Raw genomic sequence first — 20,889 nt, forward strand, 5'->3', positions numbered from 1 at the left:
ACCTGCCCTCCTAAAGACTATTTGGACATAAAAATAGTATTTTTTCATGCTGGTAAATAACAAAATTTTATTTTAACCAGATTTGATCATTTATAGTTTGTGGTAATTCAAACAGAGAGCTAGTCCAGGGGTCTGCAAACTTTTTCCGTGAAGGGTGAGATAGTAAATATTTTAAGCTTTGATGGCTGCATGTGGTCTCTGTCACAAATACTCAACTCTGCTGTTATAATTTGAAAGCAACCATAGATAATATGTAAACAAATGAATGAGGCTGTGTTCCAAAAAAATTTTATTTACAAAACCAAACCAAAATTTATCTGGTTAAAATATTTTTAGAAGTATTGTCTACTTAAGAATATGGTTTTTTTCCCCCCACAAACTCTAAAAGCACTTATTTATATATAAACTATAACTGGCATATGAATGTATATTTTCTTTGCTTAAAGTATTGCTGTGTGTACAATGCAAATCATTCCTAAATATTCGTTTAAAAGTAGGGCCTCTCCTAGGTAATATCTCATTCACCTAGTCGCAGTTACTCTAAGAGCAATCACATTTTGTTACCTTTAAAAAACAAATTTCTCATGAATTGGTCTTATAAATTTGTGAAATGTTCCTGTACATTTTCTGTTTTGTTAGTCTATCCTGAATTTACATAATATTTAATGCAAAGCAAGAATCTGTACAAGTACAGTAAAATAATATACAAAGCAAAGGTATTAAAAAGACAGTATGTATTGTTATTTTGCTGTGAATGTGTGAAAAGGATATATATCATTTTTTATAGTACTGCTTTTGAGATGGTTATCTCCAACCCTTTTGGCCACGTATCACAAAACTTTTTCAGCATGCATCTCCAGAATATGCATCTCATTTATTTATAAATTATATATAAGAACTACTATTATTAGATAGTATTTCAAGGCACAGGTGAAATATTAAAGTGAGGCTTTTCATTTGTCCTAGTCTTAAATAACCATATAGATAATAGACTTTTTTTACATATATATAAATTTATTTGTTTATTTTTGGCTGCGTTGGGTCTTTGTTGCTGTGCACGGGCTTTCTCTAGTTGCGGCGAGTGGGGGCCACTCTTCCTTGCGGTGCGCGGGCTTCTCATTGCAGTGGCTTCCCTTGTTGCGGAGTATGGGCTCTAGCCACATGGGCTTCGGTAGTTGCAGTACGTGGGCTCAGTAGTTGTAGCTCACGGGCTCTAGAGTGCAGGCTCAGTAGTTGTGGCACACAGGCTTAGTTGCTCCATGGCATGTGGGATCTTTGCAGACCAGGGCTCGAACCTGTGTCCCCTGCACTGGCAGGCGGATTCTTAACCACTGTGCCACCAGGGAAGCCCCAGATAATAGACTTTTGATGATTTCTCTGTTTTTGCCAAGCTCTTGTTAGATCTGATTAAATTTGTCATTACTTTTACCTTGTAATGTAGGTGATAGAGAGCTTTTACGAGGAGTAGAGGTGTCCGCTCTGTGACTTTCACATCATTTATGCTTGCACTGGTATTATTATTATCTTTAATCTGTGGGTTCCTTGCATAAATCTTGTCCATTTTAGGGTGTTTTTAGTTTAAGGGTACATATTACAATCTGTAAATGGACTCGGCAGGCCATCACTCTGTATTTCAGTGCACTCGAAGTGAATGAATGGAGAGGGCAAGCCCCACCCCCCCAGCACTGTGGAAGCCCCACCCCTCCCTGAGGGCATCTCCAACACTGTGAGGCAAGATCTTCCATGGAGCTGACTGAGGGCAGGACGCCAATCCAGAAGTTAAATACCAGCTTAAATGCTTTCCTTCCCCCCCACCAACCCCGGTATGCGGGCCTCTCACTGTTGTGGCCTCTCCTGTTGCGGAGCACAGGCTCCGGACGCGCAGGCTCAGCGGCCATGGCTCACGGGCCCAGCCGCTCCGCGGCATGTGGGATCTTCCCGGACTGGGGCACGAACCCGTGTGCCCTGCATCGGCAGGCGGACTCTCAACCACTCCGCCACCAGGGAAGCCCAAATGCTTTCCTTTTTAAAGAAATAAAATATAAATGGAGGTTCCAATATTTTCTTCCCATATTACAATTGACTGCACATCTACATAAACTGCATAATTTATGAGATGAAAGTTGATAAAAATATTATTTTTCTCTTATTTAAATCTTAACGCTTATATTGTGATCTAGCTTTTCTTTTATTTTTTGTTCACCCACCTAGTTGTTAGGATAGAGCCTGACTAATGCTTCCCTCAATCTTCCATAGTTCTAACAGTGTTTTTTACATAGAAAGCGAGCATTAATAATAGATGTACTCAAAGACTATTTAATAGTCATTATCATCAGTTGTGCTGAGGATGGGTGGCATATATCTTTTTTTTTTTTCCTTTTTGGTAATCTTAACAAATTGATTGTTTGCTTGGATCCTATCAGTTTATTGCCCTTTATTTATAGCATCTAAATGGAGTCCCATTGTTTTCTTAAAGTGTATTCTCTAATTTGCAAAGTTAACTTCTTTTTGCTCTCATTCTACTGTTCAGGTTAACCATTCATCTCAATATGTTGCCACTACTGATTCATGGAACATTTTTTTTATTTCATCATTTATGTCCCTGGTTAAAATGTTAATTCTGAGAGTTCAAATCATCTACTTTTTTGGGATTCTTTATATACCTGCATGATAAAGTTGATAGACAGTCCAGGTCTTTGGGGATTAAGGTGGACAAGGGTAAGTTCTTTGTCCATGAAGGGTGACAGGAATGTGGTACTAATGCCTTTCATTGGTCTATTGATGCCACATTGACAAGATGTCCATAAAGGAGCCAGGGACATCCAACTGGTCTCAGGGATGTCTCTAGACATAAAGAGAAACAACCGACCGCCATTCCCTTCTCTTGAGAGAAGCTGTGTCATATACTTGACTAAAGAGAAGAGTGTCCTCGATCCTGGCTGCATAACAGAGTCCCCAGGGAGCTTTACAGACATTCTGAGGCCAGTTAGAATCAATACAGAACCGTCATGTGTATTTTTAAGAGCTCCCCAGGTGATTCCATTGCACAGCCAAGGTGGAGAGTTATAGTTCAAGAGGCTAATAAGATGATGAGGTCAATAGAAGGAAAATCAAAAGTAGGAGGCTCAGTAAGGGTGAAGGGACTCAAGAGCAGAAAAAAAGTCTCATTTTAACATAGAAAAGATTGGGGAAAGAAGGAACAATTTTGTAACTTCAAGTTGAGGTGGTAATAGACATCCTCTTCCCTTGACTTCTTATTGATCACACAGGGAGGGTTGAGATTTGACCAAGAGAACCAAAGATTTATAAATTGATCCAAGAATGTCTGGAGAGCTTTGGGGCCTTTGGCTTTGGAAGATGGAGGCTTACTGACAAATATGGCTAACTTTGGAGGATCTTTGGGGGCCCTTTGGTCTATGGCTGTTTTAACCTGCTGTGTACACTTGCACATGAGTGCTCTCATTCGGCCTAAGGATACCTTATATTCTGTAAGGAAACCTTACACTTGGAAGTTTATTTGGTTTTGGAGTTTTGCCAGGGCTCTTGGCCTAACAGAGAAAGGGAGAGTGAATCTGTTTTAATCTGTGCCCCTCTTTTAATCTTCATCCCGTATGACCTTGCTTGTCTCAGAAGAATATACGTCGTGAGCCAGCCTGTGAGGGCAGGGAGCCTTTCCCTTTCTGTAGTTCCAGGGTCTGGTGAAGCATCTTATATGCAATAAGGATTGACTGAGTGTGTTTGTCAGTGACCCTGCAAATTCTGCTTTTGTTGTAGGAAGCAGTGCAAGTGTTGATTAAGCACTCGGCTGACGTCAACGCGAGGGACAAGAACTGGCAGACCCCGCTCCACGTGGCAGCAGCCAATAAGGCTGTCAAGTGTGCAGAAGTCATCATTCCCCTGCTGAGCAGCGTCAATGTCTCTGACCGAGGGGGACGCACAGCCTTGCACCACGCCGCTCTGAATGGCCATGTGGAGGTCAATGTCCTCATCATTGAGAACAAGAATCCTCCCCACAGACCCTCTTAGCCCCATGGGGAACCTAATCTCATGGCTGAGGCTTTTAGATAATGTGACAATAATATTTGTACACCACACCTTAGGCAACTGTACCTATTTTTAAATTTAGAGCCACAGTGAATTGAAAAAGTAGCCGACACCTCAGTCTTTTCCTCTGACACACATGCGGCAGGTTGGCCCTGGTATCTTCCTACTTTGAACTTCAGATCTCTGACCTGCCTTTAGATTGGACATTAATTTGGCTCACATCAGCTGCTGAGGGTGAGGACCCCTCACCATGACAGAGTATACACTTGATTTCACTGTCGGTTATCTTTCAGATGGTTAATTTACTCTTGGCCAAAGGGGCAAACATCAATGCGTTTGACAAGAAGGACCGGCGTGCTCTGCACTGGGCAGCGTATATGGGTAAGGATTCCATGAATGGAGAGCAAAGTGCAGAGAACTTGACCTAAAGAAGCCCCGGGTTTCTCACTGACCACGCAGGTTTTCTCCTGGGCGAGCCTGACTTCTTTTCAAGCTTGGGATTCAGTTGAATTAAGATTCGGTCCTTGTACTGGCATGCACAGAGCGCTCTAATTGGGCAGTTGCTTTGTCAGAGATTTATTTATCCTACAGAGAGCAGGAGGGGTGAATCATGGCATGGACTTCATTGAATGTGTTTCAATCTGGATTGGAAAGCTGCACAAATTGTGCTTATTTTAACTTGTTATGGCAGCAAAATAAGGTGTTTAAAAAGAAAGAAGGATGGGCTAGCAAAGCAAGGATGTAAATTTCATTTGTGTTTTTATTTATAAATATTCCTGAAAGAAACAAAAAGGAAGGAATAAAGGACAACACCCTGGCTGTCGTGTAGGTGGAGGTGCCCAGAGCCACTGTGGGTGATTCTGCTGCTCCACTGCCGACAGAGCTGGGGCTTGCTCCTTGTTTCTGCCAGCTCGGGTGCAGAAGACAAAGGAAGACATTACACTTCTATGCTTTTCCTCTCCACTTTTGTTGGCACTAGTACCACTGACAAATGAGAGCCCTCAGAGAGTTTATTCTCAGTGTTGACTCTTGGGAAATGAAGAACTAAAAGAACTAAGATCCTTCCTTTGTGTTTCTAATGGGAGAACATCCTGCAATTAGAAAAGCAGAAAAGCAGGATTCTATCGGCACCAAATTATAAACACCCTGACTGCCCATCACAACACAGGAGATTGTGAAAGATCTACACAATGGGACACTATGCAGTAACTACAGTGATGATATCATTAGTATTTTTTTAACACAGAAAGATTCTGTGATATGTTAAGTGAAAACAGATCATAATACAGTATGAATAATACAATCCTCATTTTTGTTAAAAATATCTATAAAATGAAAACAACCTGGGATGTATTAAACACTGAAATATTAACTGAGTATCTCAAGGGATTGTGGATGATTTTGGTTTCCTTTTTTTTTTTTTTTTTTTTTTTTTTGCGGTACGCAGGCCTCTCACTGCTGTGGCCTCTCCTGTTGCGGAGCACAGGCTCTGGACGCGCAGGCTCAGCGGCCATGGCTCACAGGCCCAGCCGCTCCGCGGCATGTGGGATCTTCCCGGACTGGGGCACGAACCTGTGCCCCCCTTATCGGCAGGCAGACTCTCAACCACTGCATCACGAGGGAAGCCCGATTTTGGTTTCCTTTTAACACCTTTTTGCCTTTTCTGAATCCTTTTTAATAAGCCTACGGACCTTTTATTATCATAAAAAATAATAATGTTAATTGTGGGGAGAAAAAAGAGAATGGGTTGGGGCAGGGATGAAATAAATTCTGTGGCTACAGATAGGCCTGAGTGAATTCTTGGACTTAAAAAAACAGAATCTTGGGCTTCCCTGGTGGTGCAAAAAAAAAAAAAAAGAATTGAAATCTGGCTAAAGAGGTAGTACAGCATAGTGATTCAATGTCCAGTTCTGTGGACAACCCCCCCACCCCAAAACCAGAATCTTAAGATTTTGCACGCATTATCCTTTTTTACAAGGTGACATGGACTTTCGAGTTGTTTGAAGCAGGTTGGATGTCTGCATGGTCCCTGCCGGACTGGAGCCAGTGAGCTTTTGCCAGATGATGTTTAGGCAGAGCACACACTAAGCTAGTGTGACGTGGGACTCAAAGAACCTGGAGTTTCACGTTTGTTCTTTGCTGATACACGGCTAAAACATATGTGTAGAATTGCTTTAAAGCAGTAAAGTTACATTTTTGTGTGTCATCGGGATACAAATAGGAAAACATACAGATGACTATCTTTAGGGAGTAAGGGACAAAACCAGGGCAAAGAGCTTAAGATAGCACCACCAGTAATTCAAAATAGTTTTTTTCTGTATATAAGTCTTCATAAAACTAGCCAAGACAAAACTCTGTCTCTCTTGTACACACACACACACACACACACACACTTTAGGCCCTGGAGCCAGTACTCATCTTCTACCCTTCAGTTATCAGCAATGTTTAGAGCAATGATCTTGAAGCATCAAACAATCTTTAGTCAGGAAATAAAGATCAAGTACATTTATCGTTGTATATGTAGCAAGATAGAGAACAAAGGAAGACATTCTAGAAAAATACGCCAACAGGAGTTGAAACTAGAAGGGTTTTCAGTTTAGCCAGCAATTCATGAGAATTTGAAGTTGAACCATATGAAGTTGCCATTTTTGTGGGCCCAAAAAAGGGTCAAACAGCAGCAGTTGCATATGATTCAACAGTAATCTGGAGTTGTTCTGATTAATTGATCTTTTTTTCTTTCATTAGTTTTTCCAAACCAAATGGTCATTGTTAGACTTTTCAGTGAAGAATGGCAATTGGTTTCAAAAGCATTGCTTTCATTTGACATGTTTTTTTTTAGTCTCTGGTTCTAACATATTGGCAGGACCTCCTCATTATTTATTTGCAAACAGGCATCGATCTCCTTAAAGAGAAGGCTCACATGTGAATCATCTTCTTTCTTCCCACAGCACTTACATGATGCCTGACACATAGTACGTACTCCTTAACTATTTGTTGGATATTTGCCACGAAGCAGCTTTTTATAAACAGCTTAGCAAAATGCTGACGGCAATAAAAGCTGATGGTGATAATTCAGGTGGAATGAATTGTCAAATTGTCCTATAAAGGTTAAAGACGTTTTCTGCTGCTTTGTTTCTACAGGCCACCTGGACGTTGTGGCGTTGCTCGTTAACCACGGCGCGGAAGTGACGTGTAAGGATAAGAAGGGCTACACGCCCCTGCATGCAGCAGCCTCCAATGGGCAGATCAGCGTTGTCAAGCATCTCCTGAATCTGGGGGTGGAGGTGAGCTATGATTCAGGCATCACCCCATGGTGCATTTGTGGGTTTTCTGTTGTTCTGAAATTAAATCCTGTCTTTGTGGGTTTTCTGTTGTTCTGAAATTAAATCCTGTTTACATTTTAATTCAAGAGGGGAAAAACTCTCATTTCTTACCATCCTGTCTTTTTTGAGTTTACATGGGCAACTGATGAAGGGCAATGGGGCATATGCTAAGTCATAGAAAGCCAGAAACAGACTTTCTATATCAACATAGAGAAATATTTTAACATCTATGATACATATCCACCAGTCATTTTTAAGACTGGCGAGGTTTCATCATCCCACCTTTAGAACCTTGCCTTCTAAATCGTGGCTTCCAAGCAGAAATGAATGAATGAATAGCAGGACAAACATGCTGAGCTGGAGAAGTAGACCTCACCCCATTCTCCTTAGGTAGCAGGGCAGGAGCAGTAGTGAGGCTGTCCCGGAGGAAAGGAAAACCAAGCTGCAATAGTGAGATGGTGATAACAGCAGTCAGGGCAGGTCTGGGAGAGCAAGAGGGAGCTGGGGGCTAAATAACCAGGGCAGCTCCACAGCCCAGCCACCAGAATGTGGCCTCTTGAGGTGTCAGCAGAGCGAGTTCTGAGTTCAGGCCCCACAGCAGCTCCCTGAGCACCTCCCACCCTTTCCTCTTCTGTTCACTGTTGAGATTCGGGCTCTTTTCTTGCTCCCCCGATTCAGTTCTCCTCTGGCGGTTTTGTTTTTTGTTTTTGCAGTATGCGGGCCTCTCACTGCTGCGGCCTCTCCCATTGCGGAGCACAGGCTCCGGACGCGCAGGCCCAGCAGCCATGGCTCACGGGCCCAGCCGCTCCGCGGCATGTGGGATCCTCCCGGACCGGGGCACGAACCCGTGCCCCCTGCATCGGCAGGTGGACTCTCAACCACTGCGCCACCAGGGAAGCCCCTCCTCTGGCATTTTGAGACAGCTTTGCCTTTCCCTTTTTATCCCTTCCCTAGCTGAAAGATATCTTCCCACGAATGGAAACCTCTCACTCTTCCTCCCAGCTCACTTTTTATCACTTTCACGTTTTGCTGATCTTTACCTCCGCGTGAGAAGCCTTCCCAGGATGACCACGCTGGGGCAAGAGTAAGCTCTGAATGATCACACGGACAGATGGGTGTTTCCTTTCTCCAGCACAGCCAGTAGGCTTTTGGTGGGAAATGGAGTAAATTGGCTTCAGTGCTTTTAATCGCCCATGTTGGACTCATTTGCAGATTGATGAAATCAACGTGTATGGAAACACGGCCCTCCACCTGGCCTGCTACAACGGGCAGGATGCTGTAGTCAACGAGCTGACCGACTACGGTGCTAACGTGAACCAGCCCAATACCAGTGGGTTCACCCCGTTGCATTTCGCTGCTGCCTCCACACACGGTGCTTTGTGTCTTGAACTACTAGTAAACAACGGGGCAGATGTTAACATTCAGGTATGACTCTCTCTCAGTCTCCCTCTCTCAGTGTGAAGTACCTTTGTGTTGAGCCTCTGTTTGAGCAAACTCACCTGCTGTAAATTACAATTAGTGAATTGTAACTCTAAGCATCCTGATTCTTGTGGACTGATCCTATATTGTCATGATGTGGAAACTTCTGCAGCAGTGGTGGTACCAGTGGATGACACTGAGGTTCTAGCCACGTGCCCTTGGTAGCTTAGTGAATATACGGGAGCAAATACTGGGTCTCAGGGATGTGGACTTGGCCGAGATTCTAATACTGAGGTGAATGTTGAGCTGATAGGGCAGAGATGCTGAGCATGAAAAGGAAGCCTAACCTAATGATCTCAGGTCTGTTTCCAACCCGCAAGGCCCTCCAAGGAGTTTCTCAAATGGCTTCCTGGAGTAAACCCCAGATAGTGGCTTCAATTATATGATATTAATCTGGTTTTAATGGTAATTCCTTTACTCAGCAAACTTACTGAGGACTACCTAGTGCCCTCTGTTTGGTACTGGATGTATACTCCAAGGTGCCCTCAAGGAATTTACGATATGGCAAGGAGATAATGTACTCAGATAATCATGGGGCAAGAGAGAATGTCATGAGTGGCATGAGAAATTAATAAAGTGCTGCAAACTATAAGAAGTAAGTATTGACTTGCTTTTTGCTTGGGCATCAAAACTAGAGATTGCTTTTGAGCTGAAGATTGGTATCAGTTGAGATGAGGAGGGATAGAGAGAATTTTAGAGAGGGCATTCCAGATACATAGAATGGCAAGCAAAGGAGTTGAGAGGTATTGATAGGTAAACTTTAGGTAACCAGTCTGCTCACTGTAACAGATAACCAAGAGGAACTTTTGCAGGTAGCCTTCATGATCCAGGTTACATCACTTGGATGCATTTAGATTGTAGCAGAATATCCTGATTTATACCAAGTGACCTTGTTTGCATCCTCAGCTTCACTTCTCCCAAGCACACAGGAATTGTAAAGCAAGGTCCCAGTGTATTCTGTCTCTGCTTTTGAAAAATTGTTATTTCCAAGATTTAATTTCAAGAATATTGGATCAGTCTATTTTAATGATCTTCTCTATTCACTATTAAAGTCCTCATATTTTTTCATTTAATTTATAATAGTGGGGAAATATGGGACAAATTCTCAGAATAGTGATTTATTGTGATTGAATGGAGTACAAATCATATGAAAGAAAGCAGCCAGGAACAAGCTGAAATGTGACCTGACCAAGAATGGGCACTTATCTACTGGCCAAGGAGTTGGGGCCTCTATAGGGTGTGGGTCCGCTAATCATTATAGAGGCCACATGATCAGAACTGAGCATTAGAAACAGTAATCTGACCACAGAAAACCAGAGACAGAAAACATAAAGAAAAAAATGTATATATGACTACATAAAAATTTTAAACTTTTATATAACAAAACAAAACAACAAAAAAGACAAAAACAAAAACCTTAACATAAAATTGAAAGGGGAGCAACTTGGAAATTTTTCTGCAATATACATATAAGCAAGGAGTTAACATATTTAATATGTAAGAGCTCATAAAAATCAATAAGAAAAATTCTGATAGTTACTAGAAAATATGGGCAAATGCAGATCACAAGAGAGAGAATACAATATCCATTAAACTTATGAAAAGATATTCAGTGTTACTAGTCATTAGAGAAATGCAAACTAATACTTTTATAATACTAATACATTAATATTTGCCTTTAAAATTGGCAAGTGTCAAAAAGACTAGCAATGCCCCGTGTAATCAATGAAAAATTAAAATTCAATAAGTAAATATGATCCAGTTTTATAATTTCAAAAAGTATGTGTCTATGTATGTGCATAGAAAGAGAAAAATATCTGGAATCTACATCAGTATCCTAGCAACAGTTATCACTCCAGCGAGGGAAAATTATGATTTGGGTTTTTAGTTGCTTTTCAATATATTTGTTTTAATCTTCTTATTGTGATGCCATAAGCATGTGTTATTTTTATATCGAAAAGAAAAAAAAAGCTATTTTCATTTTTATAAAAAAAAATTTCAGATATAGTGGACCAAGGGAGGGGACAAGTAGAAGGTAACTGGAAGTCAATGAAATGGGTCTGGATAAGAGGTAATGAGGACAGGGGGATGGGGACAGCCAACGGAGGTAGAGGCTTTGCAGAAAGGAAATCGCTGGGATTTCATTGGACAAGAGATGGAGGAGATAAAGATGAGTATAAGAGTTGAAATCTGGGCTTCCCTGGTGGTGCAGTGGTTGGGAGTCCACCTGCCGATGCAGGGGACACGAGTGCGTGCCCCGGTCCGGGAAGATCCCACATGCCGCGGAGCGGCTGGGCCCGTGAGCCATGGCCACTGAGCCTGCGCTTCCGGAGCCTGTGCTCTGCAGCGGGAGAGGCCACAACAGTGAGAGGCCAGTGTACTGAAAAAAAAAAAAAAAAAAGAAAGGGAAGATAGGAAGGAAACCAAGGGGATGGAGTGTCTTCCTGGAGGTAGAAAACAGGCAGAAATGAAAAAGTAAACTAGCTGAAGAGAATTTCATAGTTCTAGATCTTGTAAGGGGACCCCATCCAAGGTGACTACGTGGAGGTAGGATGAAGGTCTTTAGGAGCAACAAAGAAACCAAGGTGGGGAAAGAGCCAACATGTGGGGTTAAAGTCTAAGAGGAGGGTGGTGGAGGACAGGAGACAAACAGGTGGCTCAACTGTCAATGTCCCCAAGACTTGTGACACTTTTCTTGCCATCCTGATGTCTGAGGGACATCCTGTGGATCCTCCAAAGGAAGGAACATTATTGAAGTTAGATAAAGTATCTCTTTACCAACCTTAATTAATTCATGGGGTTATCTGAGGCTCTCCATTTCCTCTTTAAAACATGCCAACTGATGCTTTCAGTGTGCCTGATACTGAGGTTAGAAGGCCACTTTCTGGCATACCTACCTACTTCTCCCAGGTAACTGACTAGCAGCCAGTTCAGACTGGATAAGAGGCTTCAACTAGGTATGGTGCCTTGGTTTATAGCAGCCTTCTCTTCTCCCCCACAAAATGGACATGGAAAGCATAGCTACTTAATTTTGATAGTTAATTTTTTCCTGTAGACTGCTAATCATCAATAGAGTATAAGAAGCACCATTAAAAAAAAGTCTGAGACTTGGGTTTATGTATTATCTAATCCATGTAAATGGGATTTTGAATCAAATCTAGCCTTCTCCCTCAGTCTCCCCATCTACTCCGTCTACATCCTAATTCTCTTGAATCTTTATTAGTTAACTCTGGATGCATGGATCATCTAACATTTCCGTGGAGCCATTCAGTCTGACTGGAGGTTGTTATCTCTCTGCACCACATTGCCCTTGGATTTTGAAAGTGTCTGTAGATTGCAAGACAATTTGTATTTGTTTAGATTTTCCAAAGTTAGAAGAAAACAGCAGATTGAAATGTAGCCAATACCTACTCACATGTTCACTTTGTTTTCCTCTGTCCTCACAAAACACAAAAAGTGATGTCTTCATGAGAAATTACAAGATGATGGAGATGGGGGGAAGGCTATGTGTCCTGCATGCATTTTACAGTCCCTCATTTTGCTTAGATGGACCATGGCCCTGTCCTTGATTTTGAATATTGTGATATCACAAAGTTTAATTATTATAAAATAATAGAGACACAATACTTAATACAATAATCTGTTGAAAGTTTACTTTTTTTTTGCAAATAGGAAGAGCATGAGGAAATATGAAATAATTTCCCTTCTCCCTTAGAGACCACATTGTAATTTTTGTAGCATCTCAAGGCTCTTTTTGGAAGCACTCAAACTAAGCATTAAAGAAGACAGTAAACACGTGGCCATGCTGGATATGACTTAGAAAGATAGATTCAGAAATTACCATTGCCTGCCTAACATTCCGCCTGCCTATGGTCTCAATTCTTTTCTGTGCACGGGCCCTTAGATCACTTAACCCTAAGAGACTGGAACTGAAGCCCATCACACATTTACTGAAGTGGACCAGCTCCTTTCTTTGTATGTACCAGGACCAAGTTATATTCTGTAATTGCATTGCAGAGGTTGAAGGTGAAACTGTAATAGGCAACAGTAAGCAGTAATAGTGACGTGGCCCTTGGGTCTTAAGAGAGGAAGTGAGGAAAGGAGGGGGGTGAATGTCTGAGGCAACCACGTACCATCTCCAGCCTTTAGAAGCATTAAAAAAATTAGACTGTATATGGCTTTTTGCACGCCACGGTATTAGATTGCTCTTCCATTGAATTAGGAAGCCCTTTGGGGTTTCTCGCTATATTTATTTTATAGAGACTTTATTGCCCTCCACCAGGGCCACTGAGCTTTGTGGCGCCAGGGGGCGCTGTACCACAGAGAACACAGTGCCTTCAGCTTCCTGGTGAGTAACTATGTATTTAAGTTTAGAGAAGGTTTATGGGAGGAGGAGGAAAGAAGGCATTAGAAGTGGAAGAAAAGAATGAATGGATTTCTGAGAATGGAAACGCTTCATTAATTCAAGGATTAATCTTCCTTGGATGATGGTGATTTCTGCCCTGAAAGAATACTAATATTTGTCATAAAATATTCTTAGTCCTCATTGGTTTTCTTTCATGACTTATTGCTGAACCATAAGTCAATAGGAGAGCTATTAAGCAAGTTCTCAAGGTAACAAAAATTTCCAAGCCCTAAATCTGCTCTGGGAGAATGCACCTAGAAATTGGAAGGAGGCTAGAAAGGAGGAAGTTTTTCTAAAAGCAAAGCTTTGAATAAGTGGGAGAACTGATCATTTCTTCTCCTTTGAGCATTCAGGGAATGTTTGGTATCTGAAGTTCTAGGGCCAGCAGCAGCAATGGCAAGTTCCCCGCCACCCGACCCCGCCCCCATGTGAAAAATTTCTCAGGCAGATAATGAAACTCAGTAGGATCCTCAGTCTCAACCTGAATATTCTGAGTTCTAACTTGTAAAGGCTAAATAAAAAGTACTAGTCTTTTGACCTTCATTGGTTTGCAATGGCTTTTTGAAATGAGTTCCCTTTACACCTATACCATATAAACAAAGCTGCCCAAAAATGACTGCTATGATACCTTTAATGCTTCCTGTCCCCAATTCCCGACCTCCTGCCACCCATATCCCAGTGAGAAAAAAAAAGTCAGCTAAGGTGTGTCTTCAGTGGTATGTGAACTCAGGCAAAGATCTGCAAGGGTAGATCTGAAGCAAGCATCACCATTGACCATATTGCCATCCTTTTCATTTAACCTAACTTTGGTCATGTCTGTTTGTCCCTTTACCAAAAGCACAAGCACTCCAAGGGAGGAAAAGGGTATGGTGTTTGCTGTCCTTGAAATGGGACCAGCTTTGTAAACTATATACTGTAGAAACTGGTGACGTCTGCTTTGACTCTCTGGCTGCAATTTAGTTAGTGACCACCAGGTTGGTGGTTACTCCTAGCCTTTAAGCTCTTTTCTAGGCATGGAAAAGTGCTTGGTTAAATATTTATAAAGATATTATCTAAACACTGAAATATTTACAGCTTTATATATATTTAACTAAATGCTAATAAGTTATGTTTTCATCTTAAATTTAAGAGAAAATACTGGAGCAAAATTTAAAGAAATAGCACCATCTAGGGACAAATGAATGTCAGCTCTGCAATTTCTGTTTTCTCTCTCCTTAAGAGCCTTGGGCTGTCATCACTTTTTTGTTGGAGGGAGTATGTCTTAACTCCTTATTCCTAAATGGTTCCCAGACTTTTTAGTCTTTTGAAGTGTATGAATTTATCCCAGCTAAGACCCAGGCTCTGGGATCAGAAAGCTTTTAGGAGCTCTTCTCCATCATATGTCTTATGATTGGTGATGGCATCATATCCTCATTTTCTTGACTAATGCTCCTTTTCCCTAAAGATATAATTTCAGTAAAGCTTCAAGCTTACTTCCATCTTCCTTTCCTTTCTCAATCTTTTCTAATTCAGGTTATAATCATACAAGATTAAGATGGAGAAAAAATCCTGTTTTTTCTAATTTTTTCCCCATCAACCTGAGAACCTTTCACTATAATGATTATTCAGTCAACATGCAGTTACCACTCTGACTAACTCTTCCCTTGACACAGATTGTGCATAGTTCCTTTCTTAAGTCTAAGGAATAGACTTATAGGATATAATAAATATTCTTCTGTTAAACCTTGTGGTTTTATAAGCTATTCCAGTGGCTCCTAAACTTTAATGTGCTGTGAAAGTTAGAAATGAAATCAATTCTGATTCAGTTTAGGTCTGGGTTAGGGCACAGAATTCACATCTCTAACAAGAATCCTGGGTGATTCAGATGCAGGTAGTCTGTGGTTCACTCTGAGAAATATTTAAGTGATTATTTGTTTTCCATTGTAGAGTTTTTAAAAGAATCATTTTAAAGCACACGTATTTGAATTTCATCACAAAAATGAACTTGTGTTTTTGAAATCTCATATTTTAACCTCAGGCTTAGGAAAACGTTTCTTCTGAGACTTAGAAAAAGAATAGTTACATACATTTCTTTCTTTTCTTTTCTTTTTAAAATAATATCTGAATGAAAGAGTATATAATATATTCTCTCAGTTGGGGATACTTTGGATCTTTCTTTTCTTTTTAAAATAATATCTGAATGAAAGAATACATAATATATTCTCTCAGTTGGGGATACTTTGGGTCTAAAATAACAGTAATATTTTCATTTGGGTATCACTATTTTTAGAAGAAATTCTGTAAATGATTATTTCTTAATCAAATGTGTAGGACTTTGGTGTTTGGTGTAATGATGACTAATGTATGGATTCTGTACATTTTTCATCTTTTGGCTTAATCTGTGAGAGAATGCCATCATTTATGTCTTGAATAATAAAGAGATTTATAAATTCAGCGCATATTCCCAGATAATCATTAACATGGCAATTTGCATATCTTAATCCTATGATTTCTAACGAGTCAAGTGATGCAAATGTTTCTCTTTTGGAAAAATCGAAAGTGGTGTTTCTCTGTGGAATTAGAATGTAGAGAATGGTGGAGGATTTCAGGTCAATTTTGAGAGTTGCAGTGATTTATAGCAGTTTAGTCATCTTCAGGTCAAACAGGGCCAAACAAGTTAATACATTATTTGTCTTTTTTTCATGTACTATAGACAAAAGGTGAAAAAAAACACTGTAATAAACTATACATATACTATCCATTATACTGTATAATGGAAAAGAATACAAAAAATAATATATACTATATATGTATAACTGAGTCACTTTGCTATATACTAGAAACTAACACAACATTGTAAATTAACTATACTTCAATTTTTTTTTAAAGTTGAAAAATAAAACTCCTTGAAGGAAACCTTCACCAGTAGATCACAGGAGATGAAAAAATGTTTTGGATGATTTCCTCAGTTTAAACCAGGGTAGTTTAAAAATTGTCCATGTAACTAAAAATTTTGCATTTCTTCTCTAGAATAATTTCCACGTCTCGAAGCTTCTTTAAAATGTGATGTTATAGATAAATAACAGGACCTACTGTATAGCACAGGGAACTATATTCAGTATCTTGCAATAACGTATAATGGGAATGAATCTGAAAAAGAATATATATATATGTATAATTGAATCACTTTGCTGAACACCTAAAACTAACACAACATTGTAAATACTTCAATAAAAAAATGTGAAGTTAGGCAATAACTTGTGATATCATGTGTAAATACTTCAATAAAAAAGTGTGAAGTTAGGCAATAACTTGCGATATCACATACACTTTATTGAGCATTGCTAGCAATGTCCATAGGAATGTTTCAGATTGATGTCACTGGCCCATTGTTTCTCTCTCTCTCATTTTTTAGAGTAAAGATGGTAAAAGTCCTCTGCACATGACAGCTGTCCACGGAAGGTTCACACGGTCACAAACCCTCATTCAGAATGGTATGTGAGATTCTTCTGCAGTGTCATTACTGGAACAGTTTCCTGGTGTGACTGAGTTTGGTTGTCCATCATTTGAACGTGAAATATGATGCTCTGTTTTAGAGTTTATTAAGCTTGGATTTCTACTGTCCTTTGATGAACTTAGCTAAAAGCTCTTAGACACATCATCATCAATTCAGCTTAAGAGTGAGGACATAGAGCCACTAAGTTTCACAGTCAATTCCCAGTCAAAGAACATGTGAGTTTTGAACCTGGAAATGATCTACTTGTATAGGCTCAAGATCCTGCATTTTTCACTCTGAAACTAATAAAAATAAGTATCAGACATTTTCTAGCAGCAAATCTGAATTATTTAAAAATTTTTGAATTCGCCATAGTTCCATAAGTTAAAACTTGTTAAGCTACTTGGGCAAAGGTAAGAAAAATGAGTGACTCAGAGGAAAAGCAGGTACGTACATGATATAAAGGATCATAAAATCACAGGCTTGATAAAGACCTTGGAAAATCACATAATCTAGTAATTTCCCAGGCTTACAATAAAGGTGTGTTTGAACCATTGGGTTGTCTCTGCAACCAAAGTACTAGAGAGTGTCACTTCACAGCATGGTTCACGTTACAATTAGAGGGTCATGGCCAGAATCTGTGAGTGGATTGACTTTGACAACACAACTTCTATTATTTTAGCAAATCTTAAAGACAATTTTAAAAAAACAGGTTTAGTTCAGATTTTATGCTGACATTCCAGGTAAATCCAGCAGTTCCTAAACTATCTTTAGTTGACCCACATTTCTAGTTCTCAAAATTCTGGCATTAGTCAATTTTTTTAGACCTATCTTGTTCTCATCTGTAAGAATACTGGATGACATACACTTGAATTGTTAGTGGTACTAAGTTATGTCTTAGGCACTGAAGTCATAAAACTAAAATGTCATTTGACATTTGGATGGAAGACCAGCCAGGGAAATTATGCTGAGGAAGCAAAATATCTGCAGCAAAGCACAGGAAATTTATAAGCATTTCAGTGAAACTATAGAAGAAAAGAAATCCCAACAGATTTCCAGTGAGCAAATGCAGATAAATGAAAATGAACTGCACAACACCCATTAATTCTAGTTTGAAATATGTGATATGCCTTTGTCATTTACTTTATTGAAAGGCCACTTTAATTGTTTTGTTTTGCTTGAAGTAAAGGGGAGGTGGGGAGGGACCTTAGCATCTCTCCTCTGCACGCTTTCCTCATCCCACTGTATTTATTTTTTTTTTTTTTTTTTTTTTTTTTTGCGGTATGCGGGCCTCTGCAGCTGCTGGCTGCTTTGACCTCTCTAAAAACCACCCCTGTGGACGTGAAGACTTCTATGCCCTCTCTGGATATTCTTGCTAGACTTTTGAGTTGGGACGACTCCTGAAAGAGACCTTATGTCTTGTCCTCTGTGATCAAGGAGCTTGTCTCAGAGCCTATCTCATTCTTGGCTGGCCTGGCATCTTGCTTGTGGGTTGAGTGGGATCCTGGGTCCTACAATGCTGAGGATATAGAGGCTATAATACATAACTTATATATAATGATAAAGCTAACATTGGTTGAGTGTTCTTCACATTGTGCCAGGCACTCGGCTAAGCACGCCACATAAATCCTTCCAACTACCCCATGAGAAAGAGGTGCTATTATTATCTCCATTTCAAAGATAGGGAAACTGAGGCAGAGAGGTTGTCACTTCTGCTGGGATACATGGCACGTATGTTGAGGAACAGATATTAGAATCCAGGAAGTCTAACACTGGAGACTGAACTCTCAACCACTCTTCTCTGTATGAACAATGACAGGTTAAAATGTTTTGTTTTGTTTTGTTTTGTGGTACGCGGGCCTCTCACCGCTGCGGCCTCTCCCGATGCGGAGCACAGGCTCCGGACGCGCGGGCTCAGCGGCCATGGCTCACGGGCCCAGCCGCTCCGCGGCGTGCGGGACCCTCCCGGACCGGGGCACGAACCCGTGTCTCCTGCATCGGCAGGCGGACTCTCAACCACTGCGCCACCAGGGAAGCCCTAAAATGTTTTTAAAATTGAATTCTATTTACTCTAAGAGTCGCTTGCATTTGGCAGAGAGTTATTTATCCCTGTAAAAGGATGATTCGGCATTCTCTTCTCTCAGCCGACAGTTCTTTGCATTCATTGCAGATGTGAGAACTGCGAGTTCTTCCATTCGACTTAAAAAAAAAAAATGCCCTTAGGGACAAGAATAGGAAGCTCTTTTCTTTCCTCCTGTTTGTTGGTTTCTTTCTGGGAAAAGCCCAGAGGCTCACACCCCCAGGGCCTGCTGTCTTTCCTCCAGAGTGGGTAACCACACGACAGGACCTGGAATGCCCGGCCCCCATGGGGACATCACTTGGCTCTTAAGACCTGCTGAGGAACATTCTTGATGTTTATTTATTTGTTTTGTTAAATGGCTCTGATGTTTGGACTTTGTGCAGCATTTCTCTGCTTCTCTGACTGATCTCTAGTCAGAGTTATTAATTCTTTATAATAACTTTTTTTTTTCCAGAAGGTGATCGTTTAAGAAAAAAACCAAAAGACTCTCTTCTTTTTTAAGTTAATAAGCAAAGACTACCTCTGTGGTTCAATCACGTTGTTTGTTGTCTGAAGCTGTGTTGTCAGAGTCAGAGAGGGAAAGAAGTAAACGAAGACACAATCTGATATCAGAAGGCATTTGATCTGGTCTTTTGCACAGGCAGCTGCCTCAGATGCTGTCCGGCAGGTTACAAAAGTTCAAAATGATGTCTTTTTTTCACAGAAGCTTTAAAAATAAAAGTTTGAAAAGGAAGAGTGAAGTGATAGGTTAGGATGATTCATTGTGAGGTTTTTGACCTTTGGGCTCACAGACTTTCTGAGGCAACTTAATAAGATAACTATTCTTGTTTGTGCAATGAAAAACTAATTTCAGATGAATGCCTAGATAAATCATCCCTTCTGACGTGCTCTGCATATGTCTAAACTCACGGATATTTATTTTCCTCACTAATAATCAATGATCGATAACCAACATTTAACTTGCAACCTTCAAATGAATAGTAAAGATATTTAATTTGCTAAAAAAAAAAAAGATAACTAATAAGGACCTGCTGTATAGCACAGGGAACTCTACTCAATACTCTGTAATGGCTTATATGAGAAAAGAATCTAAAACACCTGAAACTAACACAATATAGTAAATCAGCTATACTCCAATAAATTTTTTTTAAAGATATTTAATTTGCATTCCAAGCAAATGAAAATGGAAAGGCTTCAGGAGTGACTATAAGATAGAAATTCATTCATCTAGAGGTCCTACTTTAATATGAAACATATTTCTGAATAACAAATAACAAATAGTCTCTTTTATTTTTCTACTAAGTTATGATGTTTTCTAGAAGTATATCTTAAATGACAAAGATAATTATCCATATTTTTACAGTTTTAAATTGACTTATGAAATGACAGTAACAACAAGAAACTTTATCGGCTCAGACCCTCTATTCCATCCTTTCCAGTATTTTTCACTCTTCTCTTTTCCTGTCCAATTTTTGGCATATTTGAGGCTGGTAAACATGGAGCCCCTACTCTTGGCTGGGAAGGACATGAGCAATGTAGTGTTTGTCCAGGACAAAGACTTCTTTGACGTCTGGGGATCTGTCTCCCACATTTCCCTGGATCAGCTCCATGGGTGGACCTTTCAGGCTGACCACTGTGGGCAGCTCTCACATGGATACATGTACCCTGGATTGCTCTGAGGTATCCATGGAGACCAGGTGGCTGCCTTTCCCCAAGGCATAAAAATGATCTAAATTGGATACTTCTAAATTTAGATTACTGTGAACTATTTCTTGAGTCCCTAGAAGTTTTTAATAACTAATTTTATTTTAATTTTTCTTGATTATAAAATTAGTACATGCTCACTGTAGAATAAAATTAACTTATTAAAGAGATTCCGCCATGACCCCCATCAATGTGTCTCCCTAACCCCATCCCAAGAACTTCTATTGACAGTTTGGTGAAACTTCCAGATTTTTCTATGTATTTAAGAATGTATATATAAAGATACATAATTATTACTTTTACAGAAATGATCGTAGTCCATTTATTTGAACAACTGATTTTAAAAATCACTACTGTGCCACAGACACAAAGATATGAG

The 20,889-nt window shown here is 40.0% G+C and overlaps 1 protein-coding gene across 3 annotated transcripts in view; it reads left to right on the plus strand.

Annotated features, from left to right (window-relative positions):
- ANKRD44 (ankyrin repeat domain 44) overlaps nucleotides 1–20,889 on the plus strand; it is a 326,875-nt gene that overhangs the window by 189,604 nt on the left and 116,382 nt on the right. For all 3 annotated transcript variants that reach the window (XM_060106327.1, XM_060106328.1, XM_060106326.1), the window contains exons 5-9: nucleotides 3,775–3,975; nucleotides 4,338–4,425; nucleotides 7,186–7,328; nucleotides 8,580–8,792; nucleotides 16,646–16,724. In XM_060106327.1, coding sequence (XP_059962310.1) covers nucleotides 3,775–3,975; nucleotides 4,338–4,425; nucleotides 7,186–7,328; nucleotides 8,580–8,792; nucleotides 16,646–16,724 — 724 coding nt within the window. The remainder of the gene's footprint in view (nucleotides 1–3,774; nucleotides 3,976–4,337; nucleotides 4,426–7,185; nucleotides 7,329–8,579; nucleotides 8,793–16,645; nucleotides 16,725–20,889) is intronic.

This window comes from Mesoplodon densirostris, chromosome 8, assembly GCF_025265405.1.
Source record: "Mesoplodon densirostris isolate mMesDen1 chromosome 8, mMesDen1 primary haplotype, whole genome shotgun sequence".
Classification (NCBI taxonomy): Eukaryota; Metazoa; Chordata; class Mammalia; order Artiodactyla; family Ziphiidae; genus Mesoplodon; species Mesoplodon densirostris.